Genomic DNA, 22,504 nt, shown 5'->3' with positions numbered 1-22,504 from the left:
TCCCCCTGCATATCGTGGATGATATATCGTGGATGATAGTCTCATAATCGGAATAACATAGTCCGGCAAGTCTGAAGCCAAGGATGGCCTTCCTAAACCAGTCCTCTTGGGGCTGAACAAGATCAAATATTTTTCGTGTGTGGTTCACGAACTTTAGGGTTGATCTTTCTTGTAAAAATAAAAGTTAATATCAATGTTAATCGTTAAAAATAAAAATTAAAATCAATGTTAGTTGTTAATATCAATGTGTAAACAAAAATACTTATCCTATCCAAACATGTGGAGCAGCATGGGTGTCATAATATATCAAAAGGGAGGTGTCATAGGGCTCTCCTGGGTACTCCTGGATAGACTTCTCGACATACCTCATTGCTGCACGTAGCAAAGCAGCATGCGTATCAAGAGCAACATGTGCTTGAACGTGTTCCTCCTCGAATTTCTGCTCATTATCCTTGTGCTCCCGAGACAATGACGCATCAGTCTGGCGACTCCTTGGGGCACTTCTAAACTACTCAGCTCTCTCACACCGAGCAGATGGATCTGGCTTGGCCTACCAAGTTTCAATCTAGGGTTCTCAACCATAAACTTGAAAAAATAGCATTAATTAAAAAATACTCAGGAGGCATTGAAACAAATTTGAAGAAAAAAACTTAGGCAACATTTTGGATTGCCATATCCAAAAATTTCTCATAGGGGATTTCGGATATGCACATCCGAACACCCCTGCAAACAGTCATTGTTATACATGTACGCGTTCTTGTCCTAAATGCCCCAAAAAACTCTAACTAATGATCCAAACAACCATATTTTCCAAATTTAACTTCTGTCTAATTAATAATTTTAAATGATAATAAACTTGCTATTACATACATGCAATGTACAAAAGATTGATTCGGAGAAACTTACTCAAAATCAGAGCTTTTAGAAACTTGATGTAAATGAGAAGAAGACACGCTTGCTTCGGTAACACTTACTCCGTCAAAGTATCGCAAAAATTTACTTCAATAACTTGAGCAAAATGAAGGATTCAGAGATTTTGTGAGTGGAATAGAAAGAGTTGAATGAAAATGAAGCATGAGGGGTTCTGTCAACGTCAAATATATACTTAAGACAGGTTCGGATATGCATCTCTGAAAATTCCCTGAACTTAATTTATGGAGTTGTTTTAGAGATGCATATGCAAAATTCCCGAAGTTTTGAAGAAGAAAAAATATTATTTTAGAGATGCATATCTGAAAACTCTCTAAAAAAATGAGATGTGGTGAATTCAAAAATACATTTATAAATTTTAAAGATATTATTTTAGAGTTTTTCGCCAAAGAGAAAGATCCATTCATTTCACAATACTTAAACTACTTTACATTAAGAAGTCTAGTCCAATTCATGTTGGTGCTTTCCAATGCCCTTTTATAATTCAACAAATTTTAATAATATTTTGAAACAAAATTTAGTGACACACACATTTTATTTATGATGATGGACCCATTTGAAGATAAAGATATTATATGTGCAGTCCATCAATTTAGTCATTGAAAATGAAGATGAAAACATAATGATAATTAAACATTTTGGTTACAAGCAGTGGAGGATCCATGACCATGAATTCATAATGATAGCAATATATCATTAAAAAAAATGTCCTTGCATAAACGTATCCGAAAAAAATAATAATAATAGAGAGATAAGAGAGAAAAAGAAACTCAATAACTTAGAATTGTGTCTGTTTTGTTTAGAACCATTGTGAGAGTTGGTAGTAATTGACCAGTTGATGAACGGTGAAATTGATTGAGTTTATAACAAACGGTTGGTTCATATTACAGCAGAACAACAATCTCAATCATCTTACCAAACATTTTGCTTTATCTGTGTCGCAAGTACCTTCATTTAATAATTCATGAAAAATTAATAATCAACTATTACTATCTTCAGACCTCAAAGTATCTTCAGATCTCAAGTTCAGACAACTATGTTTTCGAGATATCATCTCTTTTAGACTGTCTTTGGCACACATCGGTGTTAAATTTTTTTGAGAAAGAGTTTTACAGTCATCTCACCTCAAGAGATTGATCACTACATTTACATTCACGCGTAGAAAATTCTCGATTTCTATAAAATAAAATAAAATCTTAGTCCTCCTATACGAACTTAACTAGTAGGGGTGATCAAAACCAAACCAACCCAATAGAAAACCGCAAACCAAACCAAACCAAACCGGAACCGCAAAAAACCGCATTTGGTTCGGATTAGTTTGGGTCATTTTTTAACAAAACCGCACGGTTCGGTTCGGTTTGCAGTTTGTATTTTGTAAACCGAACCAAACCGAATTAAACCGCATTATGTCACAACCTAACTTTTACTTATCTCACATCCAACCCAAACTTAAACATATGATTTTAGTCCCGATCTTCTTAAATCTCTAATAGCATTATCGCGCCTTCTTTGCCACATACATCTTTCCTCATTTTCTATAATCTCTACTCTCTTATATTCTTTCTTTTTCACCTTCTCATTTTTATGCAAATGTCTCCTATTTTAGTTTCGTTTTTATCGCACATCTTCTTCTCTAATCTCTCAACTCTTTTGTTTTTTCTTTTTCACATTCACTAATCTCTCGTCTCTTCTATTTTTTTTCATTCTAATAATTTTTATATTGTTTTATACTATTATTTTATGTTTTTTATTTCAGTTTTGTCTAATTTAATTTTTTACATATTAAATAGAAAGTTGTTGTCAAAATATGTCGAGTTTTGTTGTTATTTGATAGTGTATGAATGTCTAAATACAAAGTTATGTTGTCATCTATATGTATATGTATGATTCAATAAAATATTTGTAAAAAACCGAACCAACCGAACCGAACCAAACCGCATTGGTTTGGTTTGGTTCGGATTTTTTTTAAAACCCAACCGAACCAAACCAAACCGCACGATTTTTTCTCTTGCGGTTCGGATGATTTTTTTTGTCAAAACCGCCCAAACCGCACCGCGAACACCCCTATTAACTAGTAGTAGTCCTATAAATTTGTGATTATAAATGTTGGGAGTTAATGGTACATAACACAAGTAGGTTGAGTATTAAATTAGGCTACCTATCCCAAGGGGACCATCCTCTACAAAATTAAAAGCAACAGGTTTTGTGGTTTCGACAAGGTGTAACAGAAAATCAAAACCCATGCATGTAGCATCAGTTACCAACTAGCATTGTCGATTAATGCGGCTGGCTAACTTTTCCATTCACTGGACTAAAGGTGTAAGTTGCTTAATAGCCATTGTTTGTAATTATTTATGGTATACTGATAGTTATTGCCAACTGATTATTTGATGTGTCCATGTTTGCTATGCTTTTTAAATATTTTATGACAGCTGTGCTAGATTAGATTTTAGCTTAAGTTTGACTGGCTTTTCATTAGTTAGGCTTATTTTCTTCTTTACTCTTGTGCCAATAATTAACATGTCATTGTCATCTAATAAAACATCAAAATAAAATTGCTACCTGCAAAAATGTAAATATACTTAAGCTCAAGTTCAAATCTGAAATATTTCTTTCTCAATGAAATCCAAAATTCTTTTCAGTTAAATCTCTAATCACTAGAACCAATCTATTGTTGGGAGAATATCTATTGTTTTTTGTCAATAAAATAGTTATGCTTTCCCATTCATTAAATAATAGTAATTAACTTGATAACTTTTTAAAATAATTTAAAAAAATAAATGTACATGCCTGTTATATCAAAATCAGCTAGAGTAAAAAAACATGAAAAATTCAATCTCATCATCACCTTCAGCATTTAATCAGTTCATGAGCTGAATATTGAAAAGATCAACCTCGGTGCAATTAATTCACTAGCCAACAAGATTTTCGGCACAAGTTCAATACAACTCCTTGGTTTGAATCATGATTTATTGAACTGTTTACAAATTCCCTCAGTAGGAGTTACAAAATATGACAAAGATGAGACCAAGACAAAGAAAGTGCAGGAACAAGTATTGCATGGTATGATTGACTCATCCAGAAGTTATTTAAAATTACAGAAGCAAAAGTACATTGCTCATTTAACTTGAGAAAAATATATCACAAAGGCAAACCAAACTGATAAATAACCTAGAATATTCACAGATGATGGAGACCTGAAAAGGGTATATGACTACAAACTCAAAGATCTTAAAAGATCAGTCTTTGCAGGTCTTATAAAAGTCTTGCCTCAAATTTTTAAAAACCAGCAGATGCATCAGTTTCTCAGTTGAAGCAAGATGGGGGTAAATGATTTGCAGCTCTTTAAATAATAATAACTACTACTCATATGGGGCCGCAGTTGACCAGACGCTTGAAAGAGCAAGATTCAGGTGGCCGAGTTGCTTCCAAACAAAATGTATTTTCTGATTCTTTCTATATTAGGAACTTCATGTTGTTCCCCCATTATCAAATGATTCTACATTCCCTGAAATTTACAATCCAAACCAATAAATAAGACTTGTCTCAAACAAGAAAAGAAGAAACAATAGATCAAGTAACTTAAATAGAGGAATCAAGATCCCAAAATAAGCACTATACAATAACAAAAATTGCAGGCAAAAGGCACTCCATACAACCTTTTCCAAAGAGAGATCCAAATAACTGAACACAAGTTGTATATTGTCATTCTACCACTTCCAAAACAATTAGAAGACATATAATAGCATATAGAACTAGGATGTCACTGTAAAAGCATTAAGCATTAAAATGATACAATGAAGAGCTCATGAGTCGAAAACTAGCACTGCATTGACAAGAAAATCAGATCCAAACCAAACCTAAGCTTGACAGATTTATTCCAAACAGACATAATTAAATAGATAAACAGGCAGTTTCAGTAAGCAGGAAAACACAACTGCAATTGAGGCCACATTAGCCATATTTGACTGCAATTATCAACAATATTAGGAGTGCGGCCAAAATAAAAAATTTGAGGCAAACAAGCACAGAAAACCACCATTTATTTCAAGTTGCAATCCATTAACCTATCACAAAATCATCCTTAACAACTTGGATATCAAAGTATGAATTATATAATGAATCAAAAAACACGGAGCAAAGCAATTGTTAAAGATGCACCTTTAGATGGGAGCAAAAAGCATCAAAAGGAATTCATCTCAAGGCAATAAGTCCTCCTCTTAATAAGCATTGTAGCAGCCGACCTATAAGGCTCTTCAAAAGCCGTAGAAACCCAAGACAGATCAGATCCTTCCTTCTTCCCAGTCGTAGTTGACATCTCACTAGGCCTGATAGCAACAAGAGTAGCACCTTTCAAAACAACCCCATCAGGTAACTCCAAATGAGGCGCATACCAAAGCCTCATATTCAAAGCAGGCACAAGAGTCCTCTTCGAAGCAGAAGAAGCCGAAAGCGGCTTCACCCTCAACTCTTCAAGCTGATCTCTATTCATATACAACACACCTTGCCCATCTGCATCAGTCAACACCAAATTATCCAAAGTCTTATGCTCTGAAATAATCGGTTGCAACAAGTAATGCCTCGCAGATGCAGCAATCAATGAACTAATCGTCCAAACTACCCTCAATTTCAAACCACCGTTCGTGTAAAACGAATCCGGTATACTTCCATTATCATCACCACCATTATTGTTACCACCACCACCACCACAAGATGCATCAACAACACCACCATCTTGCGATTTCGGATAAAAAACCGAAGAAGCCCCTAGAATCACACAATTATCAAGAGTCGATCCAAAATCAGCTCTCCATTTCAACAAAACCCCATCCTCTATCCCTAACTCCCCACTGGGAAGCTCGATCCGAAGCAACCGAATCTCATTAAAATTCTTCAAAACCTGAGTAGGTGAGTGATGCGTAACACCACCATCTCCATCATCCTCACTTCCAACAGCAAGCGGCGAAGACGACGAAGAAGACGAATTCCCCAAATTCGCATTCGAGCCTCTTTTGGGCCCCAAAAACTGACCGATAGTCTGAATCGGTTTCGCAATCCCACCAAAAACCAACCTCAGAAGATTCCAGAACGGACCACGAGATTTATCAGACGAAGCAGAAGCAGAATTGGAATCATCATCCGAAATAACACAATCGACTCTCACAACAACGTTCTCAACCTGAGGAACTAACGAGTGGAACCTTCGCGAGACAACACAGCATCGACCGAGGGCTTTAACATCGCCGATCTTGTTGAAAACTAAGAGAAGAAGAGAATCGGGGATGCGATCGAAGTGATCGATTTGGGGGAAATAGGGTTCGGGGTAGATCCGGTTGGGATAGGAAGGTTGTTGATCTGAGCGAAGTGAGCACATGGTGAGAGAGAGAGAGAGAGAGAGAGAGAGAGAGAGAGAGAGAGATCGAGAGATTGGAATGGAAATTGGGTTGATTTTAGGGGTAGATCTGGTTTTAGGGTTGAAGCGAATGGATTAGGGTGAAGTGTGGTGAAGACGAAGATTTAGGGGAAATGGAAAATGGGGAGACAAATAGACGGTTATGGTTTTGTCTTTACATAGAGAGAAAGAGAAAGAGATATTATGATATGCGCGTAGAAGAAAACGGTGAATCAGTGGTAGAGAGAGGGTGTGTTGATTGTGTTTCTGTGTTGCTTGCCAATTCTAAATAAATAAAATCAAAAATGGTGACAAAAAATGTTATCTAAATTTTCATTCAATTTAAAAAATCAATAACATGATTACTAGATATTAGTAATAATTGTTAATTTGAGGAACTAAAAATATTATTGTGTTATTTTATTGATCCAACTTAATGGATTGTGAAGACATTCAAATGTAAATATAAAGGTTTCAGGTTAAATTCGTATATTTAGAGTCTGTTTGGTAAGAAAAAAAAAACTTTTAACTTTTCAGCTCGTATTAATAAAAAAGCTTTGAGTCTGTTTGGTAAGACAAAAAAAAGAGCTTTTAGCTTTTAGCTTTTAACTTTTCAGCTCGTATTAATAAAAAAGCTCTATTTGGTAACTCTATTTTAGCGTTTAGCTTGTAGCTTTTTTACTAGCTTTTAGCTTTTTTTTTTCAAAAGCTATTTGAAGTAGCTTTTGAGCTTGTAGCTTTTAGCTTGTGAGTTTTTCTTCCATTAATACCCTTATTATTTTAACTAAAATATATTATTACCCTCATTAATTAAAATGCCATTAATGTCATTTTGTATCTATCAGCTAATGAAACAGTTAATTTACCAAACAGTCACATTAGCTTATCAACTATCAGCTACCAGCTACCAACTAAAAGCTACCAGCTATCAGCTATCAGCTAGTTTTACCAAACAGAGCCTTTGTTTGATAACTCTATTTTATCTTTTAGCTTGTAGCTTTTTTTACTAGCTTTTAGCTTTTTTTTCAAAAGCTAATTGAAGTAGCTTTTGAGCTTGTAGCTTTTAGCTTGTGAGTTTTTCTTCCATTAATACCCTTGTTATTTTAACTAAAATATATTATTACCCTCATTAATTAAAATGCCATTAATGTCATTTTGTATCTATCAGCTAATGAAACAGCTAATTTACCAAACACTCACATTAGCTTATTAACTATCAGCTACCAGCTACAAGCTACCAGCTACCAGTTATCAGCTATCAGCTATCAGCTAGTTTTACCAAACAGAGCCTTATTTTTAAGAAATAAAAATATATTAACAGCAAAAGTAAATTGTTATGTTAAAATTCGAAAGGATTAAATTCAAAGTTGTATAGAAAATGAGTAATACTTACAAAGACATTCTAAAGTAAATTGATATAATTTTTCTTCTTTTCAATGTAATAGTAATACTTATAGAAATTTGTATTATTATAAAGTAGATTGTCACACAACTCTAATCAAGATTGTGGGAGGATTTAAAGTATGTTGTGGGAATTAGAGTTAGTTTACGAAAGGGGTGAGAAGTTTTGAATATGTGGTTTATTGTATTAGAATGAGATTGTCCACTCAACTTTAGCGCTAAGATATTTATTACTGAATTTGGTATGGATCCTAGGCCCTCTGAAGTAGTAACAATTTTTGAGAAGATGGTGGAATGGGCAATAAATCTCTAGATATTCATGAGAGTGTGGTTAATTTTCTCATGACTATTTCTACATCGTAACAGATCGCAGACACGTCAATTTCCCATTTTCCCACATCATGCATATTATTTCGAAAATGGGTGATACATTCAATAAAGGGGCGACACATATGATAAACAGGCAGTCGATATCGTTAAAGGGTATTCAGGAGGTCCTCATGGCGAGGTGGTGCACATCTCCTGTCACCTCCCATAGACCCCTTACAAATATATCAGTACACATTTCGTCAAGCATAAAGGTTTAGAAAGAGCGAAGTGATTTAGTCATGTCTTACTTATTTGAATGAGTCCCCCAAGTGTGAGGTGACTCCCATATGCAGAAGGCGAGTCCCTCATGCGTAAAGCAAAATTCGTATATGGGCGACCCTAAAATATGTCTCCAAGTGTCAATAAGTTGATTCATGCGTCAACTAGGAGAAATTCTCAATCGTTGTTGGAAGAGAAAAAGTGTGTGAGGCTTTAATGCTAACAATGATTAATTAACTTTAAGACGCCAAATTAGCATTACTCTTTCACGTGTGTCTACAACATGCATAACCTTTTCACGTATGATGAGAAACCTATGAGGCCCTTGGTAACACTAGGCGTTTTTCCTGTGATAGTCTTATTCAAACCCCATTTCAACCACCTCAAAGGTTGGAAGGATAAGTTTGTAAGAGTTAATGGGCTAAATGCTTCCTCCTTAATCACAACTGTAACGCCCCATATTTTCTAATTTTAATTTAATTGGAAATTAAATTATTATTTAGAATTATTTAGTATTTTCGTTGAATTAATTTGAGGAATTATGGAATATTAGTCTTTGGGCCAAGTGTGGTATTTAGCAATGAGGGGTGTTAAGTTGTGAGCCCATTGTTAAATTATGTTATGTTTTAATAAAACAAGGAAATAGGAGGAAATTGAGAAATAGAGGAGGAAAATCTAAGAGGGAGAGAAGAAGAACTCATGGGCAAAATCTATTTTCGCAACTCTTTGGCAGCCTTCACAAATCATGCCATAACTTTCTGCTTGTAACTCCAAATCAGGTATTTCTTGAAGATTCGGATTCTACACGAAATTTCCTTTGATTTTATATATTAATTCATGTCAGAGAGGTTCTCAACGAGGGAGATAAGCGAGTTTGAAGATTGGAGATTCTTGTTGAATTTGAAGAAAAAGGGGCTTACGGGTTGAATGGAGAAGAAGGGAAAAAGTCCAGATTCTTGGCTAAGGTAAGGGGGAATTCTTCCTATTACTAAGTATTATGTGATTCTAGGTGATAGGATTGATTATCTTATGGTTTGATTCAATTATGATGCTTTGGATTGAATTGTTAGGTTTTGATAATTTTGTGAAATTGATGAATCAAACATGGAAATTGAGTTATTTTGTGTTAGATTATCATTTATGTGATGCATATATGATTAGTGCGATGTTTTGATGTGGGTATGATTATGGTGTGATTGGACTGAAATTGAGAGAGGAAGGATGTCAGAATCGCAGCAAAATTCTGCATAAAACGCATAATGCGTCGACCTGAGTGTCAGTTGCGTCGACACGTTCAGGAAATTTGCGTCGACCTATAGTGTCGACTTGCGCTTACCCGAGAGTGGTAGAAATTCTATGCGTCGACCTGAAGGAGGCTATGCGTCGACGCACAACATGCAATTTTTTGAAAATCTTCTGAAGATCATAACTTTTGATCCGGTTGTCCGTTTTATGAGCCGTTTTGGGCGTTGCGAAGCTAATTAGATGTTTTATTTGATAAAGTGATAAAATGGGCGGTGGCCGACTTTATTTTAAAACTCGATTTAATTGTTTTGGTGGATTGAGACATTGTGTATATTTGTGTTTATATATATGACAATGTGTTTGTGTGATAAATATATGTTATGCGGTTGTGAATAGTATTAAATTTGAACGACTATTCGATGCATGTATTTGTGTTGCTGATTTGAGTATGATATCCATTGAGGAATGTTGGTATATAACATGTCGTAGATGATACATGTATTCGTAGTTATACTTTTGGATCATTTTGGTAATTTATTATATTTTGTGCAATGATGATAGATGTAACAATGTATGACTGTGGTGAATGATTGATGACTTGTGAATATTAATATGTTGTGAATATTAATATGTTGATTGTGATGAATATGTGTAAATGAGTGAATGATGCTTAGACATGTACATGCTTACGATGTTGATGTGATGAGATGAAATGAGACGATGTTAAGCATCGTATTGATGATGATATAAGTATGTGATATGTGTGCATTCATTCATGAATCATTTGCATTGATAATATATCCCGATGATGAGTGGAGTTTTTAGGACATAATTCCCATTGTGCGGAATTTGTGTCGGTGGACTGTATCTCGATGATGAGTAGATCAGTTGGATGGGTTCAGCCCATAATTGGTACCACATGCATAGTGTCAATTGAATCATATGCATTTGTCATAACATGATTGGATGGAATCCAGTGTTATGCCTTGGTGTTATTATGTGATTGATGATGTTTGATAACCTGGATATCTGAATGTATGTATGATTGGGTGAATTATAAGCTATGATGTTTTGTTGCTGAAAATTATATAATGCTTATTAATTGTGAATGAAACTCACCCTTACTGTTGAACATTTTCAGATTGAAGAGTAGCGGCTTACGACTTGGTGAGGATTAGCTCATGAGTCAGTGTGTTTAGTTTAGCGTCAGGTGTCATGCTCTGATATTGTAACACGGGGAACGCGAGTCTTGATGTTTACGTCTTATGACATTTAATGTTTTATTTTTGTTTTGAAGGATATAGTTTCAAAGATGTTGAACTTATCCGTATGACTATTTTCCGCTGTGTTAACATGAGTTACTATGAGTTATGATGAAATTCTCAGTGTTGCATGACAATGACGTATGATGTTTATTTATTTAAAAATTAATTGTGATACCCTTGTATTTCATGTTTACTCTGAATTATTCTTTTAATTGCCGCGGGGTTAGAAGGGTGTTACAACAACTAAGACGGATGGCGCCCCTAGATTTTCCCTCGCCACGATGGATAATCCCAAGGTGATCATTGGGTACAAATTTGATTATCTCACTACGAATGAGATTGAAATGGTCATGACCTTGGATGAGTTTAAGGTCATGAAGTACCACACCATGACCATTTTGAATCAGGAGGATGATAAGTATATAAACAACTATATTATTTTTTTCGTTGTAGAAAAAATATCCAAGATCGCGCAAGACAAGAGGAAGAAGCACTTGGCTAAGAGGAAAGGCGAACGCTCGGGCTTGGACAATCCTCGGAGCCTCCTAATCGACTTTCTCATCAAGAACTCCATATCATATTGAGAGAGGTCTTCTATGATACTATGCAACACCCTAAACTCCAACATACAAAATATAAAATCATCAGAGTAATTTTCTCAAAAAAGTGTCACATTTTCTCTATATAAAACATCTTCCTCAATTTATGATTAATAGTGGCAGAAATTAAATAATTAAAAACACATCTTCATTGTCTCATCAAAATATAAATCACCTTAACTCATAAAAAATCTGTTTAGGTAAACTTGACAACTCGCAGAATAAAATAAACAAATGATCAAAACTCAAGTGTTACACTATGAGAGTGACACAAGGCAACTAAATAACACAGAAAATAATAAATGAAGAAGGCCACTAGCCATCTTTCATACAAGTATCATCTAAGGCTCCTTAGATTCTACCTAAGTAACTACACCATTGGTGTAAAGCCAACACACACAAAAATAAATTAGGGGTGAGAATACATTCATAAACACTAATGGTACATAAACACCGGGGATAGCTGAGTTATGTTACTAATTAGTCCATTGTATATGGTTCCTCTCTGAACCTAAAACCCATCATTGGTTCCTCTCTAAACCTGTGACCCTCACTGAACAAAAGTCCCACCTATCTTTGATATACATGATGTGTGAAGTACAAAAAAACATATCAATAAAATAATCATCATTGGTTCCTCTATGAACCTACAACATCGCCATTGTAAGGCTACAACAGTAGTTCCTCTCTGAACTACACACCTCAACATGATATATATATATATATATATATATATATATATAATTACAGCTCAACATAATGCATAAAATTACATAATTACTCGACAATGCTCATCAACAGGGTAATAATAGCATTACATAACCATTAACATTCAATAGGGTCAACTCATAACTCAATAGAGCTCATAAGAACTCTTCCATTTTTTATTCAAAAATAAAAGAATTGCAAGGCGTACTTTAACCTTAACTCATGACAACTCTAAATAAAATCAACTCAACTCTAGCCCATCAATAAACTCACAACTTAACTCTAAACATATCAACCTTAACTCTAAACATGTCAATAACTCAAATTTAATTTATTTGATTCTTAAGCATAACTCTAATATATCAAATAACTCAAAACTCCTTAAATCACTCCAAGGTTTTCCCACAACTATACCTTAACTCAAACAAACAATCAAAGGTCTGCAAAATACACTAGAAAGCTCTAAAAACACGAAAAACGACTTGAAACTCGCTGAACAGGATCGAAAAACCCATCACCTCCGATCCCGCCCGCATTGTCATCGACCCTCTGAACCACACCAACCCGTTGACCCACGCTCCCCACGCCGCTGCAGCTCACTGATGCACGCGCCGCCGCGTTGCTGCGTCTTTGTCGCGCACGTCCGCGTTATTACGGCTTTCGCCGTGCGTGCTTCCCCGTGCATCGTCGCGTGTAACAACGTAATTTTTTATTATATTATTTTAATTAAGTGTTTGGGTGCTTTATTTTAGTTATTTGGCACGTATGGAAGTTTTAGTAGAATTATTTAATAATTAAAAATATTAGAGAAAAAGAGAAAATAAGAGGTGATTGGTTCGGGAGAAAAATAAAGTAATTAGATAATTAGCGTGGTAAGGATTGAATTACCAATAGTAAGAGGGGATTGAATATAATTAAAAATAAGTAGAAATTAGGTTTAATTTTATTTGAATAAAAAAAGTTAGGAAGAGAAAAAGGTTAGAACTTGAAAATTATGATGTTAAGAGAGACCCTTGTTGAGCACGAGATGTGAATGTTATTTGTTGTTGAGTATGAGATGTTGAATATTAATGTTATGTTTCATGCATTCTTGTATATTATAAGTCTTGGTGGAATAACGTCTACACCCTTAAGGTTTTAGATAACTACTCTCGATACACTTGAACATTATTCTTATCTTAGAAAAAAGATGTATTTAATGCGTTTCGAAAACTAACCAAGGTTATCCATAAAAAAGGAGTAAATATTGGATCCATTATAATTACCACCATGTAGAATTCCAAAATGAGGAGTTCAAAAACTTGTAACGAGAAAGGTATTCGACATACTTTTTCCCCACCATGAATTCCTCAATAAAATGGGGTAGTAGAGAGGGAAAATAGATATATAGTAAAGCTTGCAAGGATGATACTCAATGATACAAACATTCCTAAATATTTCTAGATTGATGCACTAAGCATTGCTTGCTATGTCAGGAACTATGTCTTGATAAGACCAATTCTAAAGCGGACACTTTATGAACCATGTAAAGGAAGAAATCCTAATATTTCTCACTTAGATGTATTTGGATGCAAATGATTTATCCTTAACAATTGGAAAGATAACCTCATAAAATTGAAGACAAAAGTTGATGAAGGCACATTCATAGGATATTCCACTTCGAGCAAAGCTTTTTGAGTATTTAACAAAAGAAACCTGACAATAGAAGAATCAATTCATGTTACTTTTGATAAAACTAAACCTAAACCATTAGAAATAGAAGTTATTTACCATGCATGTATTCTTGAGAAGACAAATCTGGAAGAAAATGACCAAGAAGCGGAACAAGATCAAAGTCAGAATCAAGTCATTAACGAAGAACATGTTTAAGATCAAAATGTAGATACTCCTTCAAATCATCAAGATCTCCAAATGAATGTAACTCTATCTATTTAGAATTTCATTGGAGGCATCTTTAAGGGAGTTATTATACAACACCCCTTAATAAGGTATGTAACTTTGTGGAATTTGTTTCACAATTTGATCCAAAAATAATCGACAAGGCTATCATTAATGAACATTGATCTCTTGCCATGCAAGAAGAGTTAAATCAATTTGAGCGAAACAGTATTTGGAACTTGTCCCAAAGGCTTCAGTTGATCAAGTAATTGGGATTCGTTAGATTTTTCGCAACAAACTAGATGAAGATGGCAATTTTTTAAGAAATAAATCCATACTCCTCGTAAAGGGTTACAATCACGAGGAAGAAATAGATTTCGATGAAACTTATGCCCCTGTAGCTAGATTATAGGCCATAAGAATGTTATTAGCTTTTTCATGTATCATGAACTTTAAACTATTTCAAATGGACGTAAAAAGTGATTTTCTAAATAGTTACTTCCAAGAGGAGGTATATGTTGATCAACCTCCAAGTTTTATCAACTTGATTTTTTCCGATCATGTTTTCAATCTCAAGAACGCCTTATATGGTCTAAAAAAAGCTGCTAGAGCTTGGTAAGATCGTCTAAGGAAATTCTTGCTAGAAAACAAGTTCTAAAGAGGAGAAGTCTATAAAAATCTTTTTATCAAGAAAAACTAACATGACATTTTAGTGGTTCAAATTTATATTGACGATATCATCTTTTGTGCTACTAATGAATCCATGTGTAAGGAATTGTTTGAATTGATGTAGAGTAAATTAGAAATATCAATCACAAAGGATCTTCAATACTTCATAGGAATTCAAATTCATCAAACTAAGGAAAGTACCTTTACCAATCAAGCTAAATATTGCAAAAAACTTCTAAAGAGATTTGACATGAAAAATTCCAAAATAATAGCAACTCCAATGTCAACCTCATGCAACCTCGACAAGAACAAGAATGGAAAACCAGTTGAAGGAAGAAAGTTTTAAGGTATGATAAGATATATTTTCTATCTTAATGCATCTTATCCTGATATCATGTTTGTTATGTGTCTTTGTGCTTGGTTTCAAGCATCCCTACAAGAATCACATCTCAGTGCAGTTAAATGCAACATGAGGTATTTCACTGGCATGCAACAAATGGGTTTAAGGCATCCCAAGGGAGTGGATTATGACTTATTTAGGTACACTGATTTTGATTTTGTTGGGTGCAAATTGGATAGGAAAAGTATTAGTGATATGTGTTACTTACTTGGGAACTCGTTTGTCTCCTGGCATAACACGAAAAAAGCAATTGTCACACTATCCGTAGTTGAGGAAGTATACATTATTATGGGTGACCATTGCTCTTAGATTTTTTGGACAAAGTAATAAATCAATGATTACGATGTTAATCTTGGAGCTTTCCCGATAAGATATGACAACACTAGCGCCATAAACATCAATAAATACATGATACTTTACTCTTGGGATAAACACAATGAGGTTAAGCATAACTTTATGGATCATGTTAAAAAAGGGGAATGTGTAATTGAGTTTGGGACCTCATCTAATCAAATCACAAATATTTATACAAAACTCCTTCCTAAAGAAATTTTCTTTTCCACAAAGACTGAACTAGGGATCTTAAAAAAATCATGCATGAATTAGTATGATTATGTGATTTATGTGATTTATATTTTGTGATTGTGATTAATGTTTTATGATTTTTGTGTTGTGTTTATTTCCATCCTTTTTTATTATGCCAAAGGGAGAGAAGTGTACTCTTAAAAGGAGTAGAGTATACTATTTACTCATGAAAAGGGGAGCGTAACCATTACACAAATTTACCCTTCTATTTTCTTTTACCATCTCCCGTGAGAGATGCACTGTCATCATCAAAAAGGGGGAGAATGTGGATCTATGTTCTTGTATGTATGAAGTTGATGATCCTGCTGACACATACCAACTATTTTGATGACGACAACATTAATGAATGTTGAAGTCGACGATGATATCATTTCAAATATTTGATGATGGTAATTAACTTGAAGATATTTCAAACCACATCAAGTATAAGATTCAAGGTTCTAGTAAAGTGCTTATAAGAGCAACGCTAGTAAATGAACTTGAAAGCTTCAGAGTTATGAAAGAGAAAGCTTTCTTTGTTCGTGTCTGTCTATATGACCAGTGTCTTGTAAAAGTAGGAGAGTAACTTTTTAATATACTAAGGAAACTCATACAAACACACTTCAAACATCATTATGTCCTCTCTTTACTTAACAAAATCACCTAAAAATTATTTTCATGGTATAGTTAGTTGATAAGGGCATTGTCTACTTGATTAGGATAATTTTTTAAATTGTCTAATCGATTAGATTATGTGCCTAATCAGTTAGATGATGTTTGATCAAGTCCATAATCGATTATGTCAGTCTCTTAATGATTGGTAACAGATCTATATCAAAACCTTCCATTTTGGGTCAAAATAATTAATTATTGAAAGCACCTAATCGATTAGCTAATCGATTAGGCCATTAATTCGGCCCATGATTTTTTTTCATTTTGAGCCAATTTTTCCTCTATAAAGGATATCTCTCCTCACTTCACTTCACACAAGAATTCATAGTTTTCCTAATTCATTATAATTTATCTCTCTCTTCTCTCTCTCTCTCTCACTAAACATTTTCTTTCACCAAAGTTGCCTTAGTGCCTTGTGAGTAAAACTACTTATGAGGAAAGAGTTGTAATGGTGTGGTACCACTACTGTTATTTTCAAGAGATCAATACTCTCGAATATTTGGGTTTGGTTCTTGAGATCAATAATTTGCAAAATCTCTATTAGGTTATAGAACTCAGCCTCGTAAAATTTTGTTTGGTTATTGAGATCAGCCTTTAAAACTCAATTCGGTTCATGAGTTCAAATAATGGAAAATATCTCTTTTAATTGGGGGGATAAGCCAATTTTAAATCTCTCGATGATCTATTGGGGACAGGTGATGACAGTCGTAATTACGTGATTTTTACTAGCAAATTTCGACGAAATTTGAGGAATTGAACAAAATTGAAAAAGAGTGAAGAAAGTGGTTTTAGAAAAATTATGATAAAAAAGGTGAAGAAAAAGACACGTTTGCTTCTAAATTTCACGTGCACGTGATGCATTCCATTGTGTCGCGATGAAAGGTTCATCGAGGCGTGATGCTTCCTATCGTGGCGCGATTAGACGACAAATCCTGACACTTTTTGCAACTTTAAATAGAGGATGTTGACTACTTTTTAAAGGTTCCAATGAAGACCTTTATCTTAATTGATGGCTTAGGATACCAGAGTGACGATTTTGAGGGTTTTGGAAGTCAATGAAGACCTTTATCTTAATTGATTTTCATGTTCTCTCCATCTAAAATCATTGTAATTGTTATGTTCACTATGAGTAGCTAGATTCCTTAGATTAGGTCTTTTTAGACAAACCTTCTTGTATTTGTTGGATCATATGGTTGTTTAATGTTAATTGAATTGTTTTATGTTATTGTTATTAATTAATTGTTTTTGATCTTAATGCTTTTTAAGTAATGGCGAATGCATGAATTAATATCATATGAGTAGAGATTTCTGACTGTTATTCTACCGGTCTGATCTAAGGCAACTATTATACTTAGTAATTAACTAGGAATAGGTAATTATAAGTTGTGGATTTTGAATTAACAAATTTAGAACACCTAGTTTAACTCTGAGTTGACCTAAGGAATTAGAAAATTATTGTGTAGATTAGTGAGATGTACACTAAGGAATTAGGTGCAATGGTCGTGTTAATTTGTTGTAATACTTTTAACATATTATAAATTTGATTAATGCACAGTTCATCAACATGTATGAGTAGGTGAGTCGAAAGAAGATCTAATCGTCTCTAGTTTTTGAATTGTATTCCAAGTATTTTCTCATTTATTTGCAAACCAAATCACCATTGAAACTCGTCCTTTATAATTTACTTAATTCGCACATAGTTACCTTGTTAAAATTCGCAATTTTTGTGGAAACAAATTTTATTTATTATTTTAACGAGACTAGAACATTAATTAGAATTGACTTCAAATTTTTGATGCCGTATTTGGAGATTGCAAATTTCAACCGGAAAATTTTTGTGCTTAGTTTGTTATGTAAATTTTGAATTTTCGCTGTAGCTATTTATTTTGAATTTTTAGTTTGGGTGAAATTAAAATGACAGACAAATATTATTCATGTGAATATTAGTGGTATTTGTTATCTTTGGCTTTTAAATTTTTATGCTATCTACTTAATATAAATCCAAGGTTGACATCATGACAACCTTAAACACAATCCTAACCCTAATGTTGACATGTCATCTTTATAGTAATCAAATGCTAACATGTCATCTTCATAGTAACATTGGATAAAAAATCTAATATATAAATTAAAAAAAATATATTAAAACTCATTCCTATTCCAATTCACTTATAAATTAAATATATAAAATAAAACTCTTCATTTTTTTATTATAATTCAAAAAATAAAAAGTATTTAATAAAATTCATTTTAATAATCACTTAAATTATAACTAATATACTACAATTATGATAATATAAAAAGTAACAAACAAAAAATAATATATTAATAATTACTACTCAGCAAAAATTTAAAATAAAAGAAATCAAGTAAGAATAAAATTATTTAAAACTTTATTCATATTTTTATATAAACTATTAATTAGTGACTAAATTATATATTTAATTTTATATAATTCAAAAGTAAATTATGAAATATAATATAAAAAAATTTCATTTATATAAATTAGAACAATAATTTTTAAAATTTAAATTAACAAACTTATTTTTAATTTTAACACTGTTTTTTGAAAAATAATTTATCAAATGACTTTTTTAATATTACTCTAATTTGAATAGTAATAATATATTTTTGTGTAAATTATTATAAATATATACAAAAATAGATTTGTTTATAATATATTTTTGTGTAAATTATTATAATTTTAATTTTTTTTCTCTTTAACTATACATTAAAGATGCCATAAAAACTGAATTTGTCTCAATTTTATATTGGGGCTAAATCATATATTTAATTCTATATAATTCAAATTTTAATCATGATATTCAATAAAAGGTATTTTTCATTTATATAAGTTAGTACGATAATTCTTAAAGTTCAAATTACTAATTTTTTTAACTTTTAAACTGTTTTTGAAAATTAGTTTATCAAATAATTTTTTATTTATTATAATAAATATTAATAAATATCTTTTTTATTATTATTATTATTATTATTATTATTATTATTATTATTATTATTATTCTATTTCTATCCCAATTCCAATTATAAATTGAAATATTAAGCCTTATAAAAATATTTAAATTTCTATTTCAATTATTAATCATATCTAATAAAATAATAATAACAGTTATAAAGATATTATTATTTTAAACTCAGTTGCATTTTACCATTGTTATAATAAAATTTAATTTTAATTGATGCATTCATTGTTTAATTTTAAAATATACATTTATATTATATTATATTTATATTTCTATATTTTTTAGTTTTTTTTAATATTACTCTAATTCTAATAGTAATAACATATTTTGGTGTAAATTATTATAAATATATATAAATACCTTTTCTATTTCATCACCACCTACAACTTTTTAATTTTTAGTTTTTTTTTTCATCTCTTTAACTATTCACTAAAGGTGCCATAAAAATTATTATTTTAATACAATACTTTATTTTTGTTTATCGGTTACTATTTGTTATTAATCGGTAAAATATTCAACGTGATATTTCTTCTTCCAACTTATACGACAGTTTCGCATTTAGTGCATCCTTCTCCTTCTATAGTGGTTACAAAATATTTTATCTTCCTTATGCAAAAAAAAAAAATGGTTCCCACAACCATTACTTCACAATCGTTACGCATCCCATAAATAACCCTAAATCTAATAACTTCATTTGCAGATCTAAATCGACTTTTTTCTTCTACACACTCCCACCGATATATTTGGATTTAGATATGTTTGCTTATCAACTTCATTCAGTTCTCTTCAACTTTGACAAGAGAAAAAAAAGTACAAATTGGGTTTCCAAATCACTTTGCTAGGGTTTCCATCAAAACTCATATTCTCTCCATCAGCTTTCTTTTATTCTTTCTCTATCTTTTTCATACTCTTTTCTTAATAAGTTTGTGTTATTCAGTGGTGCTGGAACTAATGTATCTGAATTTTGTTACGGGTTGATCCCAAGTCTATATTATGTGAGTTTTTTAAATTGGGTCAGTGTGTTAAGGGCTTCAAATGCAAATTTTTACATGATTTGAATGTTCAAAAGAAAGGAGAATATATAAATTATACAATGATAAGTGTGATGATGATATGTGGTTCATTGATGTTGTTTGTTTGTTATTGTTTTGGTTTTGATGAATTTTCATTTTCATTTTTTTCCTTATGTTTTTTTGGATCTAATGTTGTTTAGATACGACAAGGAATGACAACGACATTAGAGCGACATTGGAGAGAGTGGTGGAGTCGAACCAAAATGAGTAAAATCAGAAAAATTGGGATTTGCAAGCATGTTGTGCAATTGATATGTCCTTTTATTTTCAATATAGTTAAAGTGAATTATTGTTTCAAAGCAAAATCGTCAAATTTGCCTTTTATTATTCCAATTAATTGGTATTCGAAATTGTAATGTTTAAAAATTAATAATAACACTAATAAATAAAATATTTATTTAATAAGTTATATGATCTAATTAATAAAATAAAATCAATAATAATGCTAATAAATAAAATATTTATTTAATAAATATCTAATTAATAAAATAAAATTAATAATTGCATAGTTAACCATTTGTATATTATATAGATTTATTACATGTAAATGTTTATATATAGAATAACATGATTTACTACAACATAATTTCATAATTGTGCTTTTGAAATTTTAACAGCTAAATATTTTTTACTCCAGTAGTGAAAATTATTTTTTCTCAAATTTGATATTTATCGTATATTTCCTATAAATATGAGATTGTTGTTGACATAAATACATTTATTTTAATTCTAATATTTTTTTATTTCTACAACATTACGATTGTTACAATTATATTTAATTGTACTAAAATTAATTTAAATTATAAATTAAATGTTAAACTTATTATAGTTCAAATAGTAATATATACTCATAATGTTTTAAAATAATTTACTTATTTTAATATATAAATACAACCATATATAGTAGATCTTCTGATAACTTAGAAAAAACAATAATATAAACACTTTTTGTATTATTGTTTCTCATTAAAAAATTAAAAGTATAATTCCAAACATAATTTAAATGGATTATAAAGTAATTTTATATGCAAATAAATTTTTTAATATAAACTATTATAAAATAATGTAGTTTTATTTTAATATACCCGTGCAGACCACGGGGACGGGCAGACAACCTAGTATATCTTATTATGAACTTGGTCGACATGATAAGATTTTGTTAAATTAGACTATGTACAATGGTTTAGTTATTCAACACCATACTTTTTCACTTTTTATGTTCCACATCATCTTCTCTCTCTTCCACCTCATCATTCAACACACATTCAAATTTTACTCACTACAATAGTTTTGTTTGATAAAATTCAACACCCTACCCCACTACTTTTATTTCTTATTCTTATTTTCTTTTATATATTTGTTTTTATGATTATATATTTCTACATCTCAATTATCAATTGAAACTAAATTAAAATAATTAAGATTTAAATATTTTATTTTAATTTGTTCTAATTTAGTAATTTTTTTAATTTTTTTTCTTCCAATTATATATTTTTAATTTTTTGAAGGCTAAATAGAAAAAACTGAGAGAAAAAAGTGATTTTTTTTTGTGTCCAAATCAAATGAAACAAGTCTCTATTTATAGAAAAAAAAGATGAATTTTAGTGAAAATAAAAATAAATAAAAAATTGATTTACTAAAAAATAATTTACATTAAATAATTATTACTCCCTCCGTTTTTTATTATAAGTCGTTTTAGACTTTTCACACAGTTTAAGAAAAATAATAATTGTTGTATGAAAATGAGAAATTATGAAGGTTTTTACAAAATTATCCTTCATTAATGACATGTGGAAGATAAATTTATATAATTGAAAGGAGAGAGAATATTAAATATTTAAGGATATAATAGGAAAAATAGCATTAATTATTCATTGGAATTGTAAAGCGACTTATATTTAAATACAATTTTTTTTCCAAAACGACTTATAATAAAAAACGGAGGGAGTATGAAATAAAAATCTAAACATACACAACAATCAATAATATTTTGTCACATACTTTAGGTGGCCCCCACTCTTTTCTTATTCAACATGTTGAAAGTATTCAACACCAATTAATCCACATCACATTAAACATATGATTCAACACACCATTATAGCTATTCAACTATTGAATAAATTATTCAACACCCCA

The 22,504-nt window shown here is 31.5% G+C and overlaps 1 protein-coding gene across 1 annotated transcript; it reads right to left on the bottom strand.

The window, feature by feature from the left end:
* Window positions 1–3,868: 3,868 nt before the first annotated feature.
* On the bottom strand, window positions 3,869–6,596 carry LOC131595560 (F-box protein At5g46170-like). Its single transcript, XM_058867925.1, has 2 exons — window positions 5,092–6,596; window positions 3,869–4,438 (listed from the first exon to the last, which is right to left on the bottom strand). Exon 1 carries the CDS (start codon window positions 6,302–6,304, stop codon window positions 5,114–5,116), a length of 1,191 nt encoding a protein of 396 aa, XP_058723908.1. The 5' UTR covers window positions 6,305–6,596; the 3' UTR covers window positions 3,869–4,438; window positions 5,092–5,113.
* Between the last annotated feature and the right edge of the window lie 15,908 nt (window positions 6,597–22,504).

The sequence above is a fragment of the Vicia villosa genome, linkage group LG4 (assembly GCF_029867415.1).
Source record: "Vicia villosa cultivar HV-30 ecotype Madison, WI linkage group LG4, Vvil1.0, whole genome shotgun sequence".
Classification (NCBI taxonomy): Eukaryota; Viridiplantae; Streptophyta; class Magnoliopsida; order Fabales; family Fabaceae; genus Vicia; species Vicia villosa.
This window is presented reverse-complemented; position numbering and strand designations above follow the sequence as displayed.

Excerpts from the sequence above, each read along its gene's own strand:
- LOC131595560 (XM_058867925.1), bottom strand. The coding sequence starts at position 6,304 with ATGTGCTCACTTCGCTCAGATCAACAACCTTCCTATCCCAACCGGATC.